The sequence below is a fragment of the Mytilus californianus genome, unplaced genomic scaffold (genome assembly GCF_021869535.1).
Source record: "Mytilus californianus isolate M0D057914Y unplaced genomic scaffold, xbMytCali1.0.p SCAF_7, whole genome shotgun sequence".
NCBI classification, from domain to species: Eukaryota; Metazoa; Mollusca; class Bivalvia; order Mytilida; family Mytilidae; genus Mytilus; species Mytilus californianus.
The window spans coordinates 93,170,414-93,198,343 of NW_026262723.1; the positions used below are offsets into that span (position 1 = coordinate 93,170,414).

The following is a 27,930-nucleotide window of genomic DNA, read 5'->3' on the forward strand; positions in this document are numbered from 1 at the left end:
TATCAAGATGGATATTGATATTTTTGTTTTGAGAAATTAATATTGTATTGGTCCATTCATGTTGAACAAAAGTGACGTTCATGAAGAAAAAATATCTTTTTTCAAATCAAAAAATTTGTGAGAAATGCATCCTTATTATAATTAGTTTCCGTCCCTGCTGAACATTAACTGCTATGTAGTTGCTATAATAATAGGGTTAATCCCGGAATATTAGTCTTTTTAGGTGCTACAGTATACGCGAAACTTCTCCGGGCTATTTGAACGTTTTTTTAATAATTTTGAGCACTAAAAAGGTGAGAAAAAAGAAAGAAAAAAAAATCAAGCATGTAAGACCAACAAATGTCAGACCCTTTCGAGTGAGATTTGTGTCAAGAGTTCAGTGTTTGAGGAAATTTGTCCAAGTCAGAGACCATAGATTTCTGAGATTTCCAGGTACAGCATAATGTTGTATAATTGCGGTAGCTGTTTTATTATCATTCACTCCGAAATTCAAATGTTCTTTTGATTTTGCTGTTAATAAGTAGATCCAGGTTGTTACATAATGATGCACATAAACATAATTAAAATCTATGAAAAATAGAAACTCAAAGTATTTCGTTGGAATAAGAAATGAAAATAAAAGCATGATAGTTTTTCTGTTTTAAAATAAGACATAACTATTTACTAAGTATCTATAAAAAATTATATAGGGATTAGTGCTACGCTTACAGACCATGATATACCATATTTAGCCACTGGTGGCCTGTGCAATATATAATAATTATCGAAAAATAAGAAACAGTTTGCTCAAAGGCGGAGAAAGGTGTATTCAGGTTATCAAAGTAGGAGTTTCTTGTTTACCAAAAGGCATGAGGATTTCCATTGGAAAGGTTTTAGTGAGTTGAACACCGCAGAATCTAATCAATGAGAGACTTTTGGCGACTGCCTACTCAAACTTTAGCAATCGTTTAAGAAATTTATTAAATGTTATAGAAATAGATGTGCTCTATTTTTTACTTGATCATAGATGAATGACTATACATAAAAGTGAAGAAAAATTGATTTCCGAGTTTGGTATTCATTTTTATTTTGACCTTTATCAGGGACGATAAGAGCCAAAGTATCCGTCATACAATATAAAAATACATAGGAGCATAACAATTGTTTCCCCTATTTTGGTATGATAAATAAAAGTGGAATCTAGAGGAAATATTTTGAAGTGTTTGTAAATTCAGATTGAAAAAAATTCGGACTAAGCAATTAATATGGAAGTGATTATGTATTCCTCACAAAATTACTGTAGTGTCAACAAGCGCCTGAAAAGTTGCACAGCAAGTGAAAGTTTGCGCCAAAACGAAGAGTGGCCGGTGTCAGACAAAGACAATTTACATTTGAATGGATGATATGAGAGTTAGTTCTAAATATTACCATTAGTCTTGTTTACAAAACCCCGAAACTATCTAGATGACAATGACGATAATTATTATCTGAATATATAAGCCTTCTTATAACAAAATATCTACCTTTTTCTTAAATATTCATCTAATCCTTTATTTCTGTTATATCAGATCATGTATTAAAGAGTTTTATATTTTATGGATTAAGAGGTATTCCAGGAATGTTTTTGATTTGCATAAAAATATTCATATAACTACATTGAGATCAGAATGATGATACACCACACAGCTTCCTGATTTGTTCAAAGGATATCCAGAATATCAATGACCATGGTCCCTGAATAAAATGAAATGTAAAATACATTTTAACATGACCCTTCTGTGTTCATATGTCAAAATAATTTAATACTTTTGGAATTGAATTATATGGTTTTTAGATATAAGAGCTTTGCTTTTTTTTAGTATTTAATTTTGATTAATTCTTGTATGCAACAAAACTCATTTGACCATAAAATTATCTGACAGCAAACTATATCACTATTTGTGTCTATTTTTTTTAAATATAAATATAATTACTTTCATTTAATTTCCTATTTTGTTGGCAATAAATAGAATGTCATTACAATAAACTCCACCAATAGAAAACTTTCAACTATCATTCTTTCATGCGTATGGATGAATAGAAGTTAGGAGTATACGTCAATGAGACCACAGCCCAACAACACAAAAATCAAAAGACATCAAGAATTTAACAAGTAGTTAGATAGAAAATTAATTCATGCTTATTCTGTTTAGATAAATCTCTGCAATAAATGCAGCACTCTTCAAACTATTTCTAACCAATGTCCTGTTACAATTGTAAAGATTAGAACTTGTCATAGGGGGACGATATTTTGATATTGGGGGGGGATGCCAGAAGGATTTTTTCTGGATTATTCATTTATTTTCTTCTGTTGCTACGCATGCCTATTTTCTTGCGCGGAAATTTATTTTCATTTTTGCACACATTTGTTTTCTTCATTTTGTGTTGCAAAATATTCATGTTCATCCTGTCTTGAGCAAAGTTATTTATTTTTAGTTCCTACAATGCCGAGTTATTTTTTTTTTCTCTTCAAAATCCTCCTACCCCCTACCCCTCAACAAACAAAAATTCCAATGGCCGTCCCCTAGCCGTTGTTAAAACAGAAGGACTATTGTAGATATGCTTAATCTATGGTAAGGTGAATATGGAGCAAAAATAGTTTCCCTGTCTTATATTGGAATTTGTGGCTTCCAATGCTGTTCCACTTTGATTTGGCCCCCAACTTTGTATTATTCGAGCGCCATCAATGAATCTTATCTAGACGGAATGGCGTTGGGTAACAAATTATAAGCCTGGTATCTTTAATGAGGGTATCACTGTTAGTAGTAAATATCAAATAAGTGAAAATCTAACTTTTACTTTGTGGGTCAAGACAATGTAAGGAAAATTTTCGAAAGATATGTATTGATCATCTAGACACCGAAACAAAAGGATCCTAAATTTGTAAACCAAAAGTCAAAATTCTTGACCAGTGAATATCATGGCTGACACTTATCATGACCTGTATTTTATGTCCATAAAAATGTTTAAAACAGTGTTAATTATAGTGTTAATATCTAAAGAGATCATTTTGCTCAGATTAAACATTGCAAACTCTTATTGAATTGACGCGAACTCCATTGAAATAAGATACCCATAACATAACAAAAAATAACGAAAAATGTTGACATGTATCACATTTATCATCATTTGCAGCTGATAAATACAGGCAACAGTAGTATACCGCTGTTCAAAAGTCATAAATCGATTAAGAGAAAACAAATCCGGATTACAAACTAAATGTAAGTCACCCATCCTTAGAGACACAGATATCTCGAACTTAACCTGTATCATGACATTGTGTAAACTTTGGTCAACAGTACTTAAATTGTCATTTTTGTCGAGCCTGCGATGAAATTCGAGAAAAAGTAATCTGCGGTTCCGTCTTCGTCATCGACGCCAACATTAAGGTTCAGTTTGTGGTTAAGGAATAAAACCACCAATTCAGAGCCCATTGAGGGTGACAAAGAAATTGATCTGTTGAATTATTTATGTCATGAATATTCATAAGTAACGTGTATATAAATCGTAGTGAATATTTTTTGAAATCTCAGTCAGTTAGTGTGTAATCTTTAATTCTCAGTGTGTGATTTTCAGTTTATTTAATCTCAGTTAGTCTTTTTGAAATCTCAGTGTATACACTTAAAAAATGGTTTAAGCATAGTTTTGACGAGGACAGCTTAACATAAATAACACTTTATCAATTGTGTACGTCAGAAGCGCTTTTCTGTAATTACCTTCACTAGCAACGCTTGAACCCAAACATTTGAAACACAGGGATGTATAAAAACGTAGAAACGTTAGTAGCTTTGTGACCAAAAGGAACCACAAAAGAATATCCGAAATCATTTAAAGGTCAACCTTTCATGATGGAGCTGGAACCTTAGTTTCTAAATCATTTCTGTATCTTTCAACGGCGAATTTTAAAATAGTTGCTATTCGTTATTTCAGTGCTGTAGCATCGACTACTGTATGTTATCTTTAAGCTATCTAAACATTAAGCATTGTTGATATATCCTGTTTATTATTATGATCTGTGGACTAGAAATAGCGTATCCGTCCGGTGTATTTTAGCCATGTTGGTTATTTTATCCTTCTTCAGCTTATGTTTTATTGTCCTTTCGTTTAGTATCTTCTTTTATTTGTTTCTCTTTTCCCCTGAAACTCAAATAAAATTAAATGTTGCAATTGATTTATGTATACTAATATTTATTTTATGAAAGTCTTAGTAGTTCCAAAAGGCTCTAAATAAGAGCTTTATTTAAAGAAACTTACAAGTCTTCCCCATATAGGTAGAAATCCTTTATATAGAGCAAAGAACCCTTCCTGATTGACTGTCTTCACCAAACAATCCATTGATCCTTTATATAATTTACCTCTGTAATAATCAGTAAAAACCAGCATTACATTAGTGTCAGAATCAATTCAATATCGACATTCTCAAACTGCTGCTATGTACGAATATGTTTCTCCTTTCCTTAAAAAATAAGATCTTTTTCTTTAAGGACCTTTTAATTCATCTTAACATCATGTTCTGTTGCTTTCATTTTTTTTATAAGAACGTAAAACTATTTAACATGAACTAGTTAAGAGCAGTATTTTATTACACTTTCACGAAATGCAAGACTGAATGAAGGCCTATTTGCGTTTTGTAAAAAAACATTCCACAATTTTAAAGCAATAAAAAATAGTTCTGGTTTCACATATGTAGAAACACATTTTTGATCCGTTAATTTCGACAGAGATATATAACATACACTTAAAAGGTATCGCCGTCTTTATATAGAAATAAGAAGATGTGGTAAGAGTGCCAATGAGACAACTCTTCATCAAAGTCACAATGTATAAAAAGTAAACAATTACCACCGACTTTTAACTTGACATGAACAACACGACGGGTGCCACTGGTGGAGCAGAATTTGCCTATTATTTTGGAGCACAAAAGATTATCCGAGGATTTCGCGGGTTTGTGTTGCTCAGTCTTTAATTTTCTAGGTAGTGTTTTGCAGTCTGTTGATTGTCTTTGTATCGTCTTTCTTTTTTGACAAACTGTTGTCTGCTTTTCTTCGACATATGATTTTCTAATTTCCCTTTGGTATCATCTTCCTCTCTTTGTGACTATCACAAACATTATTGACGTTGCTTTTTCCCAATTTGCAGTGATCTGTCCATACACTATTAGATAATATTTAGAGAATATACAAAGAGGGCAATCTTACAATTTATTCTCCCCTACTACTTATTTTTAGAATGTTTATCATAGACTAATTCTAGACAACAGTTATCTGCAAACAACGTGATATTTCTCGATTTAGACGATTGATATTTCAACAAACAGTCGATATTTGATCTAAGTTGTATTTTACAAAACCTTTCGGAATTTGCGGTCATCAATGCTCTTCAACTGCATACTTTATTTGGCCTTTTTAACTTTTTTGATTCTAGCGTCACTGGTGAGTCTTTTGTAGACTAAATGCATGTCTGGCGTACACAATTTTAATCCTGGTGAGTTATATTTAAATGGGTTATAATTGTGCGTTGCTTTTGTCTGACTTGCATTTGAAGCAGAATTTATACAGCAAATTCTGCTACGAGAAAAAGGAAAAAACCACCTGCTAAATACTATAATTTCACATTTAGATATATTGATGACTCTGCACTCAATAATCCACATTCTAGCACGAGCTTGCATCTAATAGAAAGGTTGTGTTTTATATCTGATGTATTTTTCTCTTGAAATTGACATTCTCACAGAGCGACATCTTCAAACTAAGAATTCTGAAAATGTGATAATTTTATTGAAGCCATTGAAAACTTCCGATTACTCAGAAGTGAAAAAAAACGTTTGTCTCACCGTATTGCAGTTTAATATCTTACTGGATGCATCACGCGCGTGCAAGTTCACAATATAAAAACTTGTTTTCGCGGCCTTCTATCTTAAGATAATAGAATCGTCTCATCTGTAAATTTACCATTGTGTCCTATTCCCTATCGAAAAAAATTACAGTCAGAATTCGTATTGCGAGTGAAGCATGAAGAGCACGAAAAACATACCCTGTTGACTCACCCGGTCTGTCTTCTTTTGAGATTCACGCGATTACCTCAGCTTTCACTTGATTTGTGTATTCAAAACAGCTTTATGAGATTTCAAAATTGTAAAATACTGTTGCTTCTTTTTTCATACTCACTTCTATGCATCCTCATACCATGTTATATGAGTGCAGTTTATTTAGTAGCTTAGAACTAAACCGTGGCATTACTTTTTGGAATTTTGGGTCCTCAATGCTCTTCAACTTTGTACTTGTTTTGGCTTTATAACTATTTTGATCTGAGTGTCACTGATGAGTCTTATGTAGACGAAACGCGCGTCTGGCGTATTAAATTATAATCCTGGTACCTTTGATAACTATTTGCACCACTTGGTCGATGTCACTGCTGGTGGACGTTTCGTCCCCGAGGGTATCACCAGCCCAATAGTCAGCACTTCGGTGTTGACATGAATATCAATTATATGGTCATTTTTATGAATTTCCTGTTACAAAACTTTGAATATTTCGAAAAACTAAGGATTTTCTTATCCCAGGAATAGATTACCTTAGCCGTATTTGTCACAACTTTTTGGAATTTTGGTCTTCAACTTTGTACTTGTTTGGCTTTATAACTATTTTGATCTGAGCGTCACTGCTGAGTCTTATGTAGACGAAACGCGCGTCTGGCGTATTAAATTATAATCCTGGTACCTTTGATAAGTAATAAAACTTGATAGCAGCCAATGAAGCATTGACTATAGCTTAGAGGGACCATTCATAGACTATAGAAAACACATTTTGACTGAGGGAAAATTCGCATGGTAGGTTATGCGTGCATAGCAGGAGATAACTACACTGTTAACGAACCCGTACTTGATCTTTTTAGAATTTTTGCGATTCCCTCAGTTTTTGTTTTTTTAGCTAGTGGGAGGATATCATTCATATAGCGGAACGTGATGTTAAAGAATACTGTATTGAAAGTAAGCAAGAATAAATTGAAAATTATATGGAAAAGTCTTTTGAAAATAAAAATTGTTTTATAAGTAATTGATAAATACAGGCTTGCACATGGTTTGTTTTGTGATTAGATTAGATTGAACCAATTGTCAACTTCAGATTTCACAGAAGATAAATACTATTTGTCTCATCGTATTGCCGTTTGATATTTTAATTGATACATTACGCGCGTAAAAGTTTACTTAACGAAATTACCCGTCATACATTAATCTAGTAACTACTGCATATAAGAATAAATACCTTCCATTTTCTGTAGGTTGATTCATAATTCTAGTTTTTACAACATCAGCTGGAGTCCCTAAAATGGCCATTGCTAGTCCAGAACAGGTACTGCAAAAGTTGATTATATTTTTCCAGTACGTTATAAAACTCACTGTAGTGGTTAAACATATCTAAAATGATATCTTAGGCTTTTTTCATAACAGAGACTGGTATATACTTAGAAACAAGCGCTAAACAAGTATTTTTGAAGAAAAAATAACTGTTTTAGAATCAACCTATATTGACACAAAAAGCTTATAATCAGATAAAGGAGGGTTTTAAACGAAGCCTTATTTCAATCTCGTCTGTCATAAACGTAGCTAAAATGGAGACACTGATATGGTTACTTAAGACTATACGGTATGGGTTTTCTCATTGCCAAATGCCGTACGGCTGCCTCTAGTTGCTTACATCCACTTCATTTGAACTTTAGTGGGTAGTTGTCTCATTGGAAATCATACCACATCTCCTTATTTTTTTATTGCAATTCACATCTGACCTGGGAATCCCACATATGTTCCTACATCTTTCACGAAAGTGAAGAGTTTAAGTTATTACAAAACCGTCCTTCTCTATTTTGGTATTAACCTAAAAAAAGGACTATGGAAATTTCCCATCTTTATACTTGACACCTAAACTTTAAAAATCTTTATCTTCTATGTAGCAACATTACAGTAACTCCTGCATATGGAGTATATATCTCCCAGTTGATACCAGACAGGATTCTACTTCGTCAAAATTATCTCCACATTACGCAAACTATAATCCTAAAAATGGAAGCCAATTGTAGTGATGACGCGCTGTCAATTTAGCTCTTGAAAACCGATAAATTCATCCACATAGCATCATTACGATCCTTATATGCCAGTTGTATTTTAAAAGACAAATGTATCTACTAGCTATTGAGCATCATTTAATGAACTTTTATGCATTTGGTCAATTTAAAACTATTGTCTGATCGGTTGTCAGGGGGAATTTTCGAAAGTTCAAAATGATTTCAAAAAATTCTAATTAAATATTTCGTGGAAGGGCCGACTAGAACTTTTCAGAGGTTGAAGGCTAATTACCCTGGATAACACATACAAAAAAAGTTTTTTTGAAGTTATGCATCTTTAAGATCCACTTGAAAAGTCTGTCGTCAAGTACTTTTAGTAAAAATTAGTTATTCGAACACACCTACTCTGTTGTTATGACTCATTCGAAAGGTATTTCACTTGACCCATTTATTTTATTTTTTAGTACGGCGAAATTTATACTTATGCACAAAAAAGATCCACATGTATTTGCACCTACCACAATCGACTGTTTCATGACAATTTGTCTATAATTTAAAAGTTTACAAATATCTCGAAGCTCCATACCATAGTTTAAATAAAAACACATACATAAGATGCATAAAATATTAAATAAGGCACATTCATTTTATACTTTTAAAGCCCATAGAAACAGATGTAAACAATTCAAATTTACCAACTTGGACTTTTTTACCTTCTCTAACAAAAAGTTCCATTTCTTTTGTTTAATTTCAACTGGGTTTCCGCCTAATACGATATTCCAGAGTTTGCATTTCCTATATTAATTTCTTTGATAGAGGGTTGCTGCTTACAGGGAAGCTATTTTATCAAGAGTTCCAAGTGGTGAAGTTGAAATCATTCTTTCGAAGATTTTACGGACGCTATCACGAGTTGGTTGACCGTTATGGAATATCGGTTTTAAAGATGAAGACAGATATGTTCAATTGTCGTAACCACAATCCCGTTATCTTTTCCTCGAATGTGACCTACCGAATTAGACTTATCGCCGGATTTGTACTTACATGAGCAACACAACAGTGCAATATGTGGAGCAGGATCTGATTATCCTACAGGAGCACCTACGATCAACCCAGGTTTTTGGCTGGGTTCGTGTTGCTCAGTTTTCTATGTTGTGTTCTGTATACTGTTGCTTGTCTTTTTGTCGTTTTTCTTTTTTTTGCCATGGCATTGTCAGTTTGTTTTCGACTGATGAGTTTGACTATCCCTTTGGTATCTTTCGCCCCTCTCTTATATTAGACAATATATGGGTCGTCCCACTAACGGTCTCCTTACGTTTCACTACCAATCTTTCTACAGTAAAAGATGGGCAAAATATTGTGATGAGGTATATCAATCCAGTGGTGTCAATCGGATGTGGATTCTTAAAAATTAAAAAAAAGACATACTCGAAAAACTATCATCAAAATTTTAGTTATGTCATAATTTTGAATTTTCAACGCTCTATATTATTGTTCCGTTGAACGAAAGGGTTTGATTTTGTCAGTTTTTATGGACTTTCCCCCTTTTTAAATTTGTCATGGAGGTCGATATTTTTGTTATACTTTTTCCATATATATAACACATTTATAACACTTTAATCTTATCAATCCTGGTGAAGAAGTAATCATAAATAATGCTTTTTTTCTCTGTTTTTTTTAAACGTGATCTAACATAGATATAATGTGAGCAGATAAAAAATATACACTCATCACAGATAAATAAACAGCGTTTATTATACTGTTTGGAATTTTTGTTGTACTTTTTTTATTATTCCAAATGCTAAATTGAAAAATTAAATACACGTTCTCATTAAGCAGTGCTTTCTCTTCAAAACCGGGAATAAACATAGATACAAATTCCTTCTTTTATGACATGAAAAGACTTTGGGAAGAACCACGCTCATACCAACAACAACAAGACCAAAGATAACAACATCAAATAGCGTGGCTTTTTTGATCGACAACATATTTGTTGATTTAGGGGGAAAGTTGATAGCCGCGGTATTCCAATGGGTATTCATTGTGCATCCCTACTAGCCGACTTGTTTTTGTATTTTTATGAAGCAGAATTCATACAGAATCTTCTTACAGACAAAAGAGTTTCTTGCAAAATTCTTTAATTCTATTTTTAGATATAATGAGGATGTCCTGTCACTCATTGACCCACATTTCAGTGAGTGATACATCTCATATATACCAATGAACGACGTCAAACGGAAATCTAAGACAAACGTGATGATTTCAATTTTCCACTTGTCAACTTTACGTAAATTTCTCAGCAGTAACATATCTCTGTCCCATCGCATGGTTTTAACAAGAATTGCATGCTTACGCTAGTGTATGCTCATACTATAGGACTTTATTAACTGAGATGTGCTCCTTTGCACACAAAAAAAAGCTCCAAAAGAGTTATGAGGAAGAATGACTGAAATCAAGACTATATAGGTTTTACGGTCACCATCACGTTTTAGTTGAACGATACGATATGTTTGTGTCTCAACTCATTAGCGACATGTTTTTGCGGTCTTAGATCATTAGATACCAGAATAGTCGTCTGATTCATATTTTACCTATTGTGTCATTTTGAGCGTTCCTGGTGAAGGTAAATCCAGAAAAGCGCTTCGGACGCATGAAATTTATAACGTGTTATTTTCCTTTTTTTACTAAGTGTGGATACGCATGGCGGATGATGCATGCACAGCAGTAGACGCTTACCCAGTCGGTGAACCCGGTTCCAATCCTTTTGGAGTTCATGCGATTCCCTCCGCTTTAGTTGTCAACCTTGAATTGTGTACTAATAATGACTTTATGAGATTTAAACATTGGTAACGTTGCCTCAAATATAGGTACCCTGTAAGATTTATAAGCAACAACGTTTTACTATAAGGCCAGCATTGCATTTATACGTATATCGTTTTCAGTTTCTTATTTCCAACACGGCGTATTTATCTAAATCAACCTGCATTCCACATTGCAATATATTAAATGAAAATTTAAATCCATTTGGGTTACGAGTTTACTATTCATCGTCCATACTTGCGAAAGGAAGAATATATATGTGCAGCACTTTATAATCCCAACCCTATCACTAAAAATGTGTCTTGAATTTATAATATGTTACACCTCCAAATTTCCAACAAGACGTTGCACGCGTTGTCGTGCTAATCATACCCGCACTAGTAAATCAAAGTTTTTGAACGGCACACATGAAGTAGGTGTCTGGCAGATACAGAAATTGCTTAAACGCTATGGCCCCTTAATGATAAGTTCATAAGTTCCTGAGAATAGAACGACAAACATATTTGTTTGCATTCAACATGGTAAAAAGTTAAGAGTATGGGTAAACAGTAAAGTGTCTTACAGATTTGACACGTGATAAAACGTTACAATTTATCACTGTCAAGCTACTGCTCAAGTATTAAGTCTTTCTGTTCAGTAGATCATGACAAAGTGTGACGAAAATATTTGACGGATTAACGGACGGACGGACAAAGTGATTCCAATTTAGCTGCTATTCTTTAAGTGGGTGCATACTAAAGTGTATTATCAAGGGGTTACAAGTTACCATTTTATAAGTACATTGGACATGTTGTAGTTAAAGAAGTTTAAGAAAAGGAAACAGAAAGTAAATTTGTAAATTTTCATTCTATAACTGCATTTCTAGAACAAACTCACTATCCCGTGATTGACAGACAAGGGTTGCACTAAATATTATGACCATATTGTGTTTTTAAAGCATTTATTACCCTGATATTGTATGTGTCACCCAATTATCCGTCAAAGATGTGTACTGTAAAACTCCCTGTTTCACTGTATCATATGTTGCTAGATCTAAAAAAAGAAGTAAATCGAAAAAGTACGTATATTTCGGGTAGTAGATGTGTTTACACAATCCATTATCAGTCAATAGTTATGGTGTCATGCGATCAAAACACTTGTTTAACTTGCTCCGTTAAATGACAAGTACTCCTTCGGCATGACTTGTGTATCCTTTTTGGGTACCTAACATCCATCCTAATTTCTAGCTCACTCAAATAGATGATATGTAGATAATTTTATAATTTACTAATTCAGGAAAGTACACCATCTGAAAAACACTGTTGCTTGCCTTTTCGTGTTTGGTTTTTTGTTTTTTGTCATTGTAGGTGTTTGGCGTTGTAAGTTTGTCTTCGATTTATGAGTTTGAATATCTCCTTGGTATGATCTTCCTCCTGTCTCATCATAGTCGACAAATGGCAGCGAAATTCTCGAAATCAGAAAAAAACTCTTAGCATTGAGGAAAGCGTATGTATACGACCATTAATGACATACGATAGTAATGGCAATCATAAATCTTTTGTATCAATGATATTAGTTTAGGCTGAAAAATCTTTTGTATCAATAATATTAGTTTAGGCTGTAAAATCTTTTGTATCAATAATATTAGTTTAGGCTGAATATAGCCCTCATGAAAATAAGAGTTGCAATAAACTTTATCATAATACTCTGTGTTAATATACGTCAGTTGCAGTTGGTCCATGTATTGTTTCGTTGCTTTTGGTTTGTCTCGAGTCTCGAGTTATTTACACTGGGTCAAGATTTTGTGATTTCTCCTGTACTATTGGTTCGATAAAAAGTAAAATAACAAAAAGACCGAACTCCAAGGAAAATTCAAAACGGAAGGTCCTTTACCAAATGGCAAAATCAAAAGCTCAAACACATCAAACGAATGGAAAACAATTGTCATATTTCTGACTTGGTTCAGGCATTTCCTTGTGTAGAAAATGGTGGATTAAACCTGGTTTTATAGCTAGCTAAACTGTTCGTTATCTTTAGTTTCGACGTACATTTAAAACGTCATTCGATATCTATAAATTGGCATTTTTCGTTAACAAATTCTTCAAATAGTCGTTATTTGAACAATGGGTGAACGATTCATGTTCCTGACAAGGTACATATCCTATCTATAAAAACGAATGACGTGACTATGATAAAATTAATTTTCTTTTTGCCTTAGGTTTTTTTTTGTAGAAATCACAATACGCATTATGGACTGAAAGATGAAAACATACAATAAAACATGACCAGTGCATGAAAACTGTGCGGATTATACTCCGTTGTACTAAAATACTAAAACTGTGCAAATTATACTCCGTTGTACTAAAATCAAACAACAATATAATCAACCTAATAGAAGTAAATAAAAGTGTATGAAAGTGTTTTGTATGTAATCAGTGTTTTGTGGACAGGAGATCCTTACCTTGCAATAGCACCTACAACCGCCCAAATATTTTTATCAAATAACGCTCAAAGTTTTTATTGTAAGTGTTCTTTGTTAGAAAACGTCTTTCTTTGGTCACGACGCATTTAGTTTGATGTGTTTCTATATTGTCCTTGGGATTTCAACTTCTACTAAAACCTTTACAGCTGTCTTTGTCTCATCTATCACACACGAACTCTTTGGACGCAAAAACTACTCCAATGGTTTACTCAAGGCTGATTATAAAATTTAAGGTATCATATAAAAGTCAATGCAACCATTTGAATAATAAAAAGAAAACACGACTAATGTAAAAATGTTCTTTAATATTTTTAAAATCAAAACATTACACTTCTTCTTCAATAACTGAATTATTACCTCCCATATTGATTAATGCTGCTCTTTGAACATTTGGCACAACACCTCTATAAAGACCTCTAAAACCACCCTCTTTTATTATCTTGCGAAATGCATGAGCTGTACTCTTTACTCTGAAAAAGCAACGGTATTCATTGACACCCGAAAACATAAACGCTAAATTAAAGGACACATGCAAATGCATCCCTTATAAAAAAAAGGGCCCTTAAATACAATTTTTATTCTTTTAAAGACCATAAATAACAATTTTGTCTTAAGTTAAAAAACCATAACATGAAATTGACATGTCACTGTGAGAAGTCGATTCCTAAAAAAATATAAAATCTTTTCAAATCCCATTCAGAAAACGAACTGGGAAGATTTTATTTACTAAGTATACTCAATCGTTTTCGGAAAATCATCCCCAATGATACTGCTAAAACAAACATGCAATATGAATTTCATATATAATTTACAACCACTTAAACCTTCGAAATGAAAGACACTTTTATTGAAAGCAAGTTATAATAAAAATTGAAAAGTGTTTACTGTATCTTGCTCATCCTGAAAATGATAATGAAATTTATTTATGATCTGATTTGACAATTCGTAATTAAGTTAAAAGAATGTTTACTAAAACGACAGTCAGTATAGATAGAACGTACTAAGATGTTTGATTGTCAACAAAGAATTAACATATATCTAGACGTTTTCTAATTTACGTAATTTTGCGAAGGCTGATGCTTTTTAAAACATCAGCAAAGAATTGACATATATCTAGACGCTATCTAGTTTACGCAATTTGCGTAGGCTGAAGTTTTTTAAAACATCAACAAAGAATTGACATATATCTAGACGCTCCTTTGTGTATTGGGTTTACCTGTACAAAGATAAACGCAGTGAGTCATTTATATTATAGAAATATAGAAATGAACTTCGTATGTCCCGTATTATTGTCTTTCTAGTTGTGAAACGCAGGTGCAATTACAAAACTTAAATAGTTTCCATTAAGGTAAATTTAAGAAAAGTACGACGGTTTTGTCATGTCTATGATAATGTACCCGTAAACGACGCTCACATTAACGAGTTTTTTAATATAGACTCAATGGCGTAGATGTGAATAACAATCGGTTACCGTACAGCCTTCAATAATGACCAAAACCAATATCGTATAATATGCTATAATTATAGATTAAAGGCCGTTATATGAAAAAAATGAAAAGCAAATCAAACGGCCTGATATATGTATTAAACAATACAGAGAAACAAATATGATAGACACCAACGAACGAGAAGCACTGAATTAGATGCACTGAGTATGTACTTATAACTTAACTATAAAGTTACATTTGCTGTATTTTTTATAGTGAGCTATAGAAGATACTAATTTGTTCTTTTTACATACGTCGCTCTCTTTATTGTAACAGTGGCATGGTCTGCGAGAACATTGATTTTAAGCTACAAGCAAACATCTTCAAGATGATTGTGGCTAAAAAGTAAATAAAATAACAAAAATACCGATTTCCAAGGAAAATTCAAAACGGAAAGTCCATCATCAAATGGCAAAATCAACAGCTCGAACACATCAAACGAATGGAAAACAACTGTCATATTCCTGACTATGTGCAGGCATTTCCTCATGTAGAAAATGATGGATTAAACCTGGTTTTATAGCTAGTTAAACCTCTCACTTGTATGACAGTCGCATACCAATGTGTGAGCAAATAATAAATGTCTAAATTGGGATACAGCAGTAAACATTGTGTTATAATCTTAATCACCATACAAACAAACAACTATGTCAACAAAGAAAAACAAAATGGCATATATAAACTCTATAGAAAAAGCACATAAGCAAAAATGAAAGACAAGAATACAAAAAATGACCACAGCACAATAACACAATGGCGGGATGTAATAATTTCGAGCCACGCCAAAAGAATATTACCAAAAATAGACTAAACAGTAAAGGTTAAAAATATACAAAGACAAATAAAAAGAACACTGCAACACGTAATTAAGATGATAAATAACGTCAGTACCTAGAATCTATACTTCAAGACCATCATACATTATTTGTATTGTCTTTAATTTCTAGTTCTGGAGGATATATTAATGGAACCCAATCAGAAACGCTTGGATAGTTAATGGAAAGAACATCATCAATATATCTGAATGTAAAATTAATTGTTCTGGCTTCTTTAATCTTCTTGTTTTTGACAAGAGTCTTCTTGTTTTCGACAAGAGTCTGAAGGAACTTCGACTCATAGAAAAATAAGAAGAGGTCGGCAAGTATAGGCACACAGTTCGTTCCCATAAGAATGCCGACAATTTGTTGAAAAAAGTCTACCTCAAATTCAACAAATATGTTGTTAATAAGAAACCCCAGCATACTGATCACTTGTTCATTGGTGTAGAATATTTTACCTTTTTGTTCACGATTAACAAAATAAGCTGTATGGTATCCCAAAACAATAAATTATCATATTGAAAAGCATCGTGGATTATATCTGTTAGACGATTTTTCAATTTCACATGGGGAATGATGGTATAAAGGGTTGAATAAACAGCTGCGCCATGAGCGCATGATACGCCCGTCGTCTTGTGTGTGAATTTTTATGCAATAAGCATAAATAGTTTCTGACATACGGCGTGACATGCGAAAACCCCTTTTTTTTTACAAAAAACTCAATATCTCTAAAATAAAATTTTGAATCAAAACCAAAAAGTATACAGATCTTTAGATTAATATAACTAAGAAGTGTGTAAAATTTTAAGCAATAATCATAAATCGTTTTTGAGATACGGCGCGACATGTGAAAAACCCTTCCCCCTTTTTTTACAAAATACTCAATAACTCAAAAATAAAATTTTGAATCATCACCAAAAAGTATACAGATCTTAAGGTTAATATAACTAAGAAGTGTGTAAAGTTTTAAGCAATAATCATAAATTGTTTTTGAGATACGGCGCGACATGTGAAAAACCCCTCCCCCTTTTTTTTAACAAAATACTCAATATCTCTAAAACAAAATTTTGAATCATCACCAAAAAGTATACAGATCTTAAGATTAATATAACTAAGAAGTGTGTAAAGTTTTAAGCAATAATCATAAATTGTTTTTGAGATACGGCGCGACATGTGAAAAAAAAAAAAACCACACACCTGTTTTAGTTACTAAGTCCCGTAACTCAAAAAGTGTTAATCTTATTTTCACCAAAAAGTATACAGATCGTTTGACCATCATAAGAAACAACTATGTTAAGTTTCATGAAATTTGGATAAGTCATTCTCAAGTTACGGTGCGACATGTTTACGCCGGACAGACAGACGGACGGACGGACACCGGACATTTGTATACCATAATACGTCTCGTCAAAAATTGACGGGCGTATAAAAATCAAAGGTAGAATTAATTTCAGAGACAGATCGAAATTTAAAATCATCCAGAAGATTTTCAGAGTTTTTATAGAATCCACATATGGTTAATACCACCACGCGAGTAAACAGTTTCACAGTATTTCTGAAGACCTCCTTTCACTGCGGAAAGAATTTTAGTCAATCTAATGGACAATCCTTTGTAGAAAATGCAGATGAGCCGACAATGTACAGTTGTTTGTATGGAACTTTGTGAATTTTGTGAAGCTTAGGTATCTAATACAAACGAGGTTAGTCCTCAGATTTGCTGTTCAATGTAATTTTCATTGAAGCCATGAAGGACTTATGATTCGCCAAAATCTCATCCTTGTCAAATAATATGTTTTTTTTTTTATGTGGGATTATTTATTTCAAATTCCTTTACAAGACATTCGTAGTAGTACGATTAACAAACAAAAACAATATTGTTTGAAGCTTTGTCCGCAGAAACAACAACATATATATCGTGAAAGAGATGATAGACATTTCACAGCTTCTTTGTCTCTGAATACGGACTTGGTCGATCATTCACACAGTTTTTTTACTTTTGGATTCGACGTTTTATCAGAAACCTGATTGCTTTTACCCATTCTGACAAAGTTTCCTGTCCAACTTCTTCTCGTTTAGGCCATGCTATGGCGTAGTCCTCAATTGAATCCATAATTGTCTTGAAGTTCCAATTGATGTGTTGGGTTTCTCTGAACGTAGGCCCATGAGATGTCACCTTTCGGAGATGTTCATTGTTTAATTGTGTTGAGATCCCACTAATAACATGGCCAGAGGGGCTGTAAATATAAGGCGAGTGGGAACAGTCACATGTCAGAGTTTCTTTTAGGTATTCTTCTTATAATCAAGGTCCGGTAATGCTTACTTATAGTTAAATATTTTAGGTGCAATGGTTAATGGTGTAACTGTAGGATACAAAAGGAACAGACTGATTTGGAAAATAAAGTGGAATTTTAGATGTTACCTCTTTGTGATGAAGAACGTTGCTGATGTTGATAGCATCTATTTATTTATTGAAAACCTGAAGTTTTACTCACCTTGGAGGTTTACCTTCTAACCTTCGTCGACCTTCCATTTGCATCTGTACTTTGACAAGATCTGTAGGACTAGCAATGAACTGACCCATAGCACCTGCTGTAAGTCCACCTAATGATGATTTCCTATTTCAAAATTTTTCAATGAAAAACAGAACTGACAAAGTGTGCTGTGTGAATGAAGGTATTATATACAGACTTCTTTCAATTCTAATCTCATGAATCACCCTTAATGAGATTTCATACTTTCGAGAAGGAAGAATATCAAGATTGAGACCATATCAATATTGGTTAAAAACAAAACCAGATGGATAGTAATGGACTAGTTGAATCAGTGACAAAATAAAAGCGGATGATACTAAGGGGAGATTCAAAACTTTTAAGTCATAGATAAACTGGCAACGGCATGGGACTAAACAACAAAAAGAGGGGAAAAAAAAACAAGTCCACAACGACTTAATAGATAACTGTAGACTTAGCAACATAAACCCCACTAAATACCGGAAAGATATACCAATTTGATTATTTTCATATTAGCTGAGTCAATTTGTATATTTTAAAGTCAAATTTTAAAAAACAGTTTCATGATGGATCTACAGACATCGACATTTCTACTATAAATTTTGCATCAGTTAAGTAAAAATTAATTATCATTTTATATGGTCATAATTATAAATTAACAGTTTAGAAAAAAATGAACTATTCGAAATACTTAGTATTTTCTACCCCGGGAATAGATTACCTTAGCTGTATTTCACAAAACCTTTCGAAATTTTGGGTACTCAATGCTCTTCAACTTCGTACTTTATTTGCCCGTTTTAACTTTTTTAATTCGAGCGTCATTGATGAGTCTTTCATAGACGAACCGCGTGTCTGGCGTACAAAAGTTTAATCGTGGTATCGTGTGTTTAATGAACAATACAAACTGTTTCAAACAGGACTAAAGTGCTCGCATTTAGCCTTTATAGCTTTTATGTCCGAAAAACAGTTATGCAAATTAATCTTTAAAACGCAAAAACATACCATACTGGAAAGCTGCCATCTGAATTTTTCTTGAGAACCTTTTCCCTGATGATTTCATAAAAAGATATTCGACACCCTGTATACACTGTAAGTGATAAACGAATTATCTAATTATGCAATTGAACTTTTATACGAATATCTTGTCAAAGAACAAGGTGTATTTTGAAATAATTAAATTTTGGATGTAACACGTCTTCTGATTGGCTGAAAGTGTTTTGTCTATCAGCTCATATAAATAATTTTATCATGTGACCGTGACGTCATCAACGTTTTTTACTGCTTAAAATGGAATTTAGAATTAAATTATAAGGAATGACTGTAATATTTTTTCTGTCTATTCGAAATAACCTAAAATAAATGTGGTGCACACTTTTAAATAACCCGCTAGGCGGGTTATTCAGTGTGCACCACATTTTTGCTGTTATTTCTTCATAGACAGCAAAAACATTACAGTCATTCCTTAAATAACTTAGCCATGTATAAGACAACAAATATAACAGTGGAACGTATATCAGAATCTATATAAGAACGCATAACAAAATAACCAAAGGATGTGACGTTATATACGAAACACCAAAGTATAACGTTACGTTACGCGCAATTAAAGTCATTACAGGTTTAACCTACCGCAGCACTTTTATTTCAATATTTGATTTATGTCAGTGTTTATTGGCCAAAAATTGTAGGTATACTATTTGTCTTCTTTAGTTATTTTGGTCTTGTGACATTCAGTCGCTTCTTCACTCTTTCTGTCATTTTCGTTCCTTTGACATATATTGTTATTTCCTATAATATTCCTATAATATAGTCGCTCACCAAATTTTGTCAATATAACGGATCTATAAACAACTGTCATCATGTTGGAGGTTTAGCTAGCTTAGATCACATTTCTTAAAAAAAATACAAAAAACCCATTATTTATGATTACTTCTTCACCTAAATTGATAAGATCAAAATGTTATAAATGTAAATGTAAAAGTATAACAAAAATACCGACCTCCATGACAAAATTCAAAATGGTGGAAATTCATAAAAACTGACAAAATCAAACGCTATCAATCAACGGAAAAAATTAAAAACGACTGACATATTCCTGATTTGGTACAGGCATTTTCCGAAGCAGATGGTTGATTAAACCTTGTTTTATGGCTAGCTAAACCTCCAACATGATGACAGTTGTTTATAGATCCGTTATATTGACAAAATTTGGTGAGCGACTATATTATAGGAATATTATAGGAAATAACAATATATGTCAAAGGAACGAAAATGACAGAAAGAGTGAAGAAGCGACTGAATGTCACAAGACCAAAATAACTAAAGAAGACAAATAGTATACCTACAATTTTTGGCCAATAAACACTGACATAAATCAAATATTGAAATAAAAGTGCTGCGGTAGGTTAAACCTGTAATGACTTTAATTGCGCGTAACGTAACGTTATACTTTGGTGTTTCGTATATAACGTGAGCAGATTCAAAATGCAAATATCGGCCACGTCAATAAGCATGAAAACGTTTACATTATGAATATGATATTGATGATAAATAGGGACCGAAATCACGGTTCTAATTCATAAACAAGACTTTATTTAATACTAAACATCCAAACAGAGAAAGAGAAATTTTCGAGAAAGAAGAACGACTTTTTTTGTTGTTTTATTTTTAATGTTTTATTTACCAATTATTTCCTCATTTGTTTCCGTCCGTGGGACCTACTTACATAGATGTCTATACAGAGCTGGAGTAAGACCTTGAAATAGTTTAATTGCACCCTCTTCTTTTACTGAAAGAAAAATATTGAACGCGTGCATAATGTAATATCATAATATTATAAGTATACTTTTAATACCCAAGAATTAATTCATGCAAGTCATAGTTTTTTGGGAGATTTCCAAATGGCCTGGGCTGTTATATTACCCAAACATTGCAATCTTTAATATACAATTTTTGTTCATTGGTTACCATTTACTGTCAAAATGACAGTTGACATGTCGTAACAAAGGAAAAGGCCGCCCTATTGACCTGTTGAAATCTATTTTGCGATTTATGCAATAAAGCGAAATTATCTCAAAATCTTAGTCAAAGTATTGACTGAGATTTTGATAAGACTTATCTCAAAATAAGATAAGAATTATCTCAAAATCTCAGTCAAAGTATTGACTGAGAATTTGATAAGACTGTCGTACAAGTGAGAGGTTTAGCGCTATAAAACCAGGTTCAATCCACCATTTTCTACATTTGAAAATGCCTGTACCAAGTCAGGAATATGACAGTTGTTGTCCATTCGTTTGATGTGTTTTGTCATTTGATTTTGCCATGTGATTAGGGACTTTCCGATTGAATTTTCCTCGGAGTTCAGTATTTTTGTGATTTTACTTTTTTTTAAATAGCATCTATATTTGACGCGTACAAGTAACAGAATAACCATCAGCTTGAGACTTTTCATTCGTATGTCGTAAGGTTTTGTCATGACGTTAATGCAACAAGATCACTCATGATATTTGGTACATATTTATCCAAGCTGTAATGCATTAATTTGCTTTGTTATGTATTAGAATAGAAATAACAGTTCGGTTGTGTTTTTTTTTTCATTTCAATTTTCACACAGCGAAATCGACATAGTGTTCGTACATAAGCTACCAGATGCGGATCTAGGATTTTGAAAAAGGAGGACCCTAAACTAGGCAACGTTATGAGTGGAACATGTAATAAGTCTATGCCTTAACCATATATGTAGCTCCATAAGGGGACCGCTCCTGATCTCCACAAATCCGTCTCTGGGTTACTATACATGTTGAAGTACGTTCAGGAATTATGTATGGGTTACTATACATGTTGAAGTACGTTCAGGAATTATGTAACAGCCATAAATATTTTCATCTGTGAGTCTGAGCTAAATATAAATAGATCGAGAATTTTATCGAGCTGTTGTTTACAAAGCGAATGCTACAAGTCATATTAGAATTTCAACCTGACGTTATTAATATTTTTTTAGGTAAACTACATGATAAATGAATAAATCGTTTGTCTTATCAATACCTTACTTCTTCAATTTCAGTGTTTAATCAACTTCAACTATTTCTAAATGAAATGTAATGAAAAGTAAAATAACAAAAAAACAGAACTCCAAGGAAAATTCAAAACGAAAGTCACTTATCAAATGGCAAAATCAAAAGCTCAAACACATCAAACGAATGGAAAACAACTGTCATATTTCTGACTTGGTATAGGCAATTCCTTATGTAGAATGTGGTGGATTAAACATGGATTTATAGCTAGCTAAACCTCTCACTTGTATGACAGTCGCATAGAATTCCATTATATTGACAACAATGTGTGCGCAAAACAAACAGACATACTAGGTAAAAATGTCAAAAATGGAGTCAACATTGTGTTATAATCTTAATCACTATGATACAAACAACTATGTCAACAAAGAAAAACAAAATGGCATATAGACACTCTATAGCCAAAGCACATAAGAAAAAATAAAAAAACCAAGAATACAAAAAATGAACATAGCACAATAACACAATGGCGGATGTATAAATACCGAGCCACGCCAAAAGGGTATTACCAAAAATTGACTACACAGTAAAGGTTACAAATATACAAAGACAAATAAAAAGAACACCATAACACGTAACTAAGATGATAAACAACGTCATTACCTATAATCTATACTTCTTATATTGATATCATGATTATTGTTGATAAAAGAGAACGTAATAATAGGTCTCATGGCAAACATCAATCGAAATCAACGAATTAAACATCGTATAAATTATACACATGACGATCTCCTATCTATATCTAAAAACAATGGTAGGCATCAAGTATTATATAAACTGGGTGAAATAACAATTACTAAATTACATGATAATTTCAAGAGTGACACAAGCTCGTTTTTACAGCCCACTCTATGAAAATTCGCGTATAATTACAGCTTTTTGTCACCATAGGCTGTTCCCGCGTATCGATAAACATGAAAATCATAAACGTCATTTCCTGAAAATTAAATATATTAAACAGAGGTATTGAATATGTCAACTTATCGAGTATATTTAATGACTCAATCATTCAACACTTTATACCTCCCTATTTTGATAACACAGAACCACCTTTTATTTCGGATACATACAAAAACCCAGCAGAAGTTTAATTTTTAACTATACGTCAGTAACATCAGACGTCCGTGTAGAAAATAATGCTCCTCTAACTTGAGACTGTGAATCGTCGAATTTTAGATATGATCCCTATCGCCATGTTATTACGGGGGACCTCAATATCGTTTAAGACCGAGAGGTTAAAAACTTTTTGAAAAATGGTCCAAACTATTGTCCTCCATCTAAAATAGATTGGAAACAGTGTCGCCAGGTCATAAAAGACGCCCTTTCATCGTATTGAAAAAAATTGGTGTAAACGGGGAAAATCTGATAAAAATTCTCTTGATTCCTATTCAAATAAATGTATGAATGTTGTGGATATTCGAATATAACATTTTGAAAATAAATTTAGAAATGAATAAAAGAGTACATAATACGCCTTTTTCTAGAATAAGAAACAAACATCAAGTCCTCGCAAAGCGGTTTATGTTTGTACCGGCCGACAAAGCAGCCAATAATTTGATGGAGGTATGCCGTAAATGCTACACGGAAAATCTTAAGAATGAAATTTTAAATTTTTCTACATTCAAATCAGTGCGCTCCATAGAGAGTCATATGGTAAAACAATCATATCATAACCACATCACAGCTTAAGGCCTCTTCTAAAAATTTAAGAGTCCTTACTATGTATTGGTTACCTAAAATACACAAAAAAAACCCAGTAAAATATCGTTTCATCTCGGCCTCTATTAAGTGTTATACGACTAATCTTTCAGTGCTTTTACCTAGTTCCTGACCTACTATCAAAGAATTTATAATTAACTTTCGTAATAAAAGATATGAAAAAAGTGGAAATAACTAGTTTTGGATTGTAAAAAAATCTTTGGATGTTTTAGATACATTACGTGCTTTTGATGGTCCTTTTGATTCTATTGACAGTTTTACTTTTCAACTCTTTAAACTTCATTTCCACACAATCTTATCAAACAAAAGTTTTCCTATTCAATTAAATGGTCCTTTGATATATTTTATGGCATATATATTTGCTGCAAGTCATTTAAAGCCTTCGTCTCTAATGAGAAAGGCAAATATGTTAGATATATTTACTGGAGGTGTGATGAGATGATTGAGGCTGTTAATTTTCTCACTGACAATATTTGTTTACGTTTCGGCAATACAATTTATCCAAAGGTTATAGGTATTCCTATGGGCACCATTTGCACCCCTTTAATAGCAGACTTGTTCTTGTACTGTTATGAATCACAGTGTATGATCAAACTCAGTAAAGGTCCGTCTAAATAGCATTTAATTGATAAATTCAACAACACTTACCGTTATCAGTTATGATATTTTTTCGTAAAATAATCAAAAATTTTCTAAATATACCGCCGAAATTTACCAATAGGAAAAAGAGGAAACTACTTTAAATAAATCAAATAAAAACGGTAATAACAGTCCTTTCCTAGATTTACAAGGGAAACTCTACACAAAAATTTACGACAAAAGGGTCGTTTTTCGTTTCCTATCGTTAATTTCCCTTTTTTGTACGGTGATGGTCCTTTGGCACCACCTTATAATTATTAAATCATGGATTTCGTTACCACAAATTGCTCGAAACCTTTACTAAATTTTTCTATAGATTCAAATATTTGGTTTGAAGGTTTGGCCTTACCTGTAGAAAACTTATTTCAAATGGGATAGCACATCCTATTTTTTACGGAGATGTTGTTTACCGAGCCCGGAAAATTAGATCCTGGTAAACTTATCGATCCTTTTAATAACTTATTCTAAAAGGTTACCAATTCAACACTGTAATTAGATCTTTGGAACTTTTTATTATTGGTATAAATATATAAATAATGATTTTATTATCAGTAAATTAAAATCAAACTAAATATTATTTTTATATACATATGCACATTCATGGCTCTATAATCTGTCTATACCTGTATCTTGGTATTGCATATTCAAAATTGGTTTACGAGTTTTTGAATATCGATTACCTACTGTCGCCTCTTATTTTCATCAATCAATAGACAAAGAATTAATCAAATTTGTGGGGCCTCAGTGGCCGAGTAGTCTAAGAGGTTCATCTACAGTATCACTAGCCTGTCAACACTCAGGTTGTGAGTGTGGATCCCGCTTTTGGCATTCGACTCCGATCTTCATTGACTAAGATTGCTAAATTTCCTGCCAAAGTGCGGTGGTTCTCTCCGGACATTCCTGATTCCTCCACCAATAAAAAATGGAATTAAAACTGGCCGCCACAATTAAGACAAGATAACTGAAAGTAGCGTTTAAAACCAACAATCAATCAATGAATAAAAATTTCAGTGGTTTTACAATAAAGTTGTTGAGGTTTGATTCATTTTAACAGGCCTTGGTCTTATGTTTATTATGAACTACATAATTACATCATTGTAATTAGCATACAATACGATATAAAAGTTACATGCATTGGCACAGTATTGTGTATAAATTTAACACCGTTTTATCACAGCATTTGATTTTCATTCTTATGTACTACTAATACTTGCATATTAAAATAACCATCCTTATATATGTAACATCAGATATCATACAATTTCCTTTTAACGGTAGAAATAAGTTGTATAAACCAATTACCTATACCAATCATAGTTTTGATCATCCCTCTCTTCTGTCCTGTGACACTGTGTCCACCTACATTTTTCTCTCCCTGGATCTGCAATCTGGTCTTTGTCAAATCTAACGGATATGTTACTGATGAAAAAATATAAAAAAAGTTATAAGAATAAAATTCATCGAAGAGTAAAACTTGTAACGAACTTTGGTCAACTTCTTATATGAATTTTGAAACATATATTGAGTTCCTGATGAAGGTCGCATGAAAATATTGATTTTATTATCAGTAAATTGAACGTGTTGTTTTAATTTTTTTTTTTTAGGCCAAACAATATTTACAGGACTGTATAAAGTATCTGCGTATGCTCCTGTCGTGCACATGATGTGTCCAAATTTAACAAAATCATATAAGCTTTAGGATGAATAACAAACGAAGAGTTATCAATGTCTCCTACACATATCCAACATTGTGTTTGAGTGTTTCTGGTGAAGTTATATCCAGAAAAGCTTATCGGACGCACGAAATATATAATGTGTTATTTTCATTTGATATTGACTTTTTTAGTTCAATAACCATAGCTTTCAGTGAGACGGCATTTCTAGTTGGCGTTGATTATTAATCGTTCTGACTGAGACATATTATGGTTAAAATGGAAATCATAGCAAAAAAATATAGAGCAATTAGGGTTATAATAGAAAATATAATAAGCTCTGCTAAAATAAAGACATATTCTTTTTCTTAAACTTGAAAATTTCAATAATTCTTATTGAAAGAAATAAACATACATTTTAATGTATATAATAAAAATAAATATAAATCACGGGTTGTTCATCTTATTTGCGTATCACGAAACATTAAATAAGTCTAAAAATCGGAAGTTAAATAAATTGCATTCAATATTAACTTTTGTTAAAAGCTTATGCGGGACACAAATACAAATGGAAGTATTAAAAATATGGACGAAAGAAATACTGTAATCTAAAACCGCTGGGTTTTTTTTTAAAGAAAGCAGTCACAATTAATATTGTGCTCAAACATGAATCATCAATTTTCCTTCAAAGTTCATTCAGAGGTTATTGTGTTATATAAATTCTACACTCATTTTGTTTTAATCATAGATAATTATAAATACACTTAACGTTATAACTTGGAAAATAATTAATAAATATTTTAGTTTTTGAACATCAAGGGCTGTTTACAAAACAATTTTTATGTATGCGATTCGTGCGATTTCTATCTTTAAATAGTTATTTTGCTATTTTTAAAAGTAAATTTGTAATGCATTTAAAGTCATTTATGTAAAATAGTTAGTTTCGCCGACAATCTTTCAAAATAGAAAAAGGTACATACTAGTATATAAATATAACTATTAATGTACCCACGTGACACTCCAGGTCAGTTTTCAGAACAAAAGCTGCATCCACCCTAATTCAGTTTACAAACACACCTGTTTCTGCTATAATCGCCGCAATCGATGACAGGATATATGTAAACCAGAACGAATCTGCGTTAACTAATGCTGACTGACGATCACCTCCTGTCATTGTGGACAACACGGGTCCCTCAAGTTAGAAGCTTAATCACTCCGGTTATTGGTGACAGTCACTGGTCAAAAACACGGGTATCTTAAGTTAGAAGGTCAATCACTTGATGATTATATCATATACACACATCTAATACATGTAATACTGACATGTACTAGCTTTATAAAAAGCTTTTTCGGTTATCAGCCTCGGTTTGTAAGACAAACTGCGTCGTCTATAAGCATTGAACGTTAGGCTTCTGGAAAACGCTTTAGGGCCTGGAAGGACTTATAATAGATCTATAAAGGTTTAATGCATTTTGCATGTTTCATAAAATTAAAATTCTTTTTTTATTGTGATATTAATGATTTTTTCTCCTCTGCAAAAGATGATAAAATAAAGAAGTACCTGAATTTTTTTGTAACTCCAGGAAAGTATTGAATTTAATGTTCTAAAAAAACATAAAATGCATGCAAGTTTTATATATTTAGGTCCTGCCAGGCTTTTCCCAGTTGCAAA

The 27,930-nt window shown here is 32.6% G+C and overlaps 1 protein-coding gene and 1 long non-coding RNA gene across 2 annotated transcripts in view; both read right to left on the bottom strand.

Moving 5' to 3' along the window:
* The window catches only part of LOC127708771 (uncharacterized), a 154,349-nt gene that overhangs the window by 60,675 nt on the left and 65,744 nt on the right, over positions 1-27,930 (bottom strand). The gene's annotated exons all lie outside the window — the stretch shown is intronic.
* Positions 1,544-27,526, bottom strand: LOC127708720 (mitochondrial uncoupling protein 4-like). Its single transcript, XM_052213839.1, has 10 exons — positions 27,336-27,526; positions 25,909-26,025; positions 20,898-20,960; positions 19,175-19,259; positions 18,155-18,277; positions 13,715-13,827; positions 11,844-11,928; positions 7,284-7,373; positions 4,273-4,375; positions 1,544-1,713 (listed from the first exon to the last, which is right to left on the bottom strand). Exons 1-10 carry the CDS (start codon positions 27,430-27,432, stop codon positions 1,642-1,644), a joined length of 948 nt encoding a protein of 315 aa, XP_052069799.1. The 5' UTR covers positions 27,433-27,526; the 3' UTR covers positions 1,544-1,641.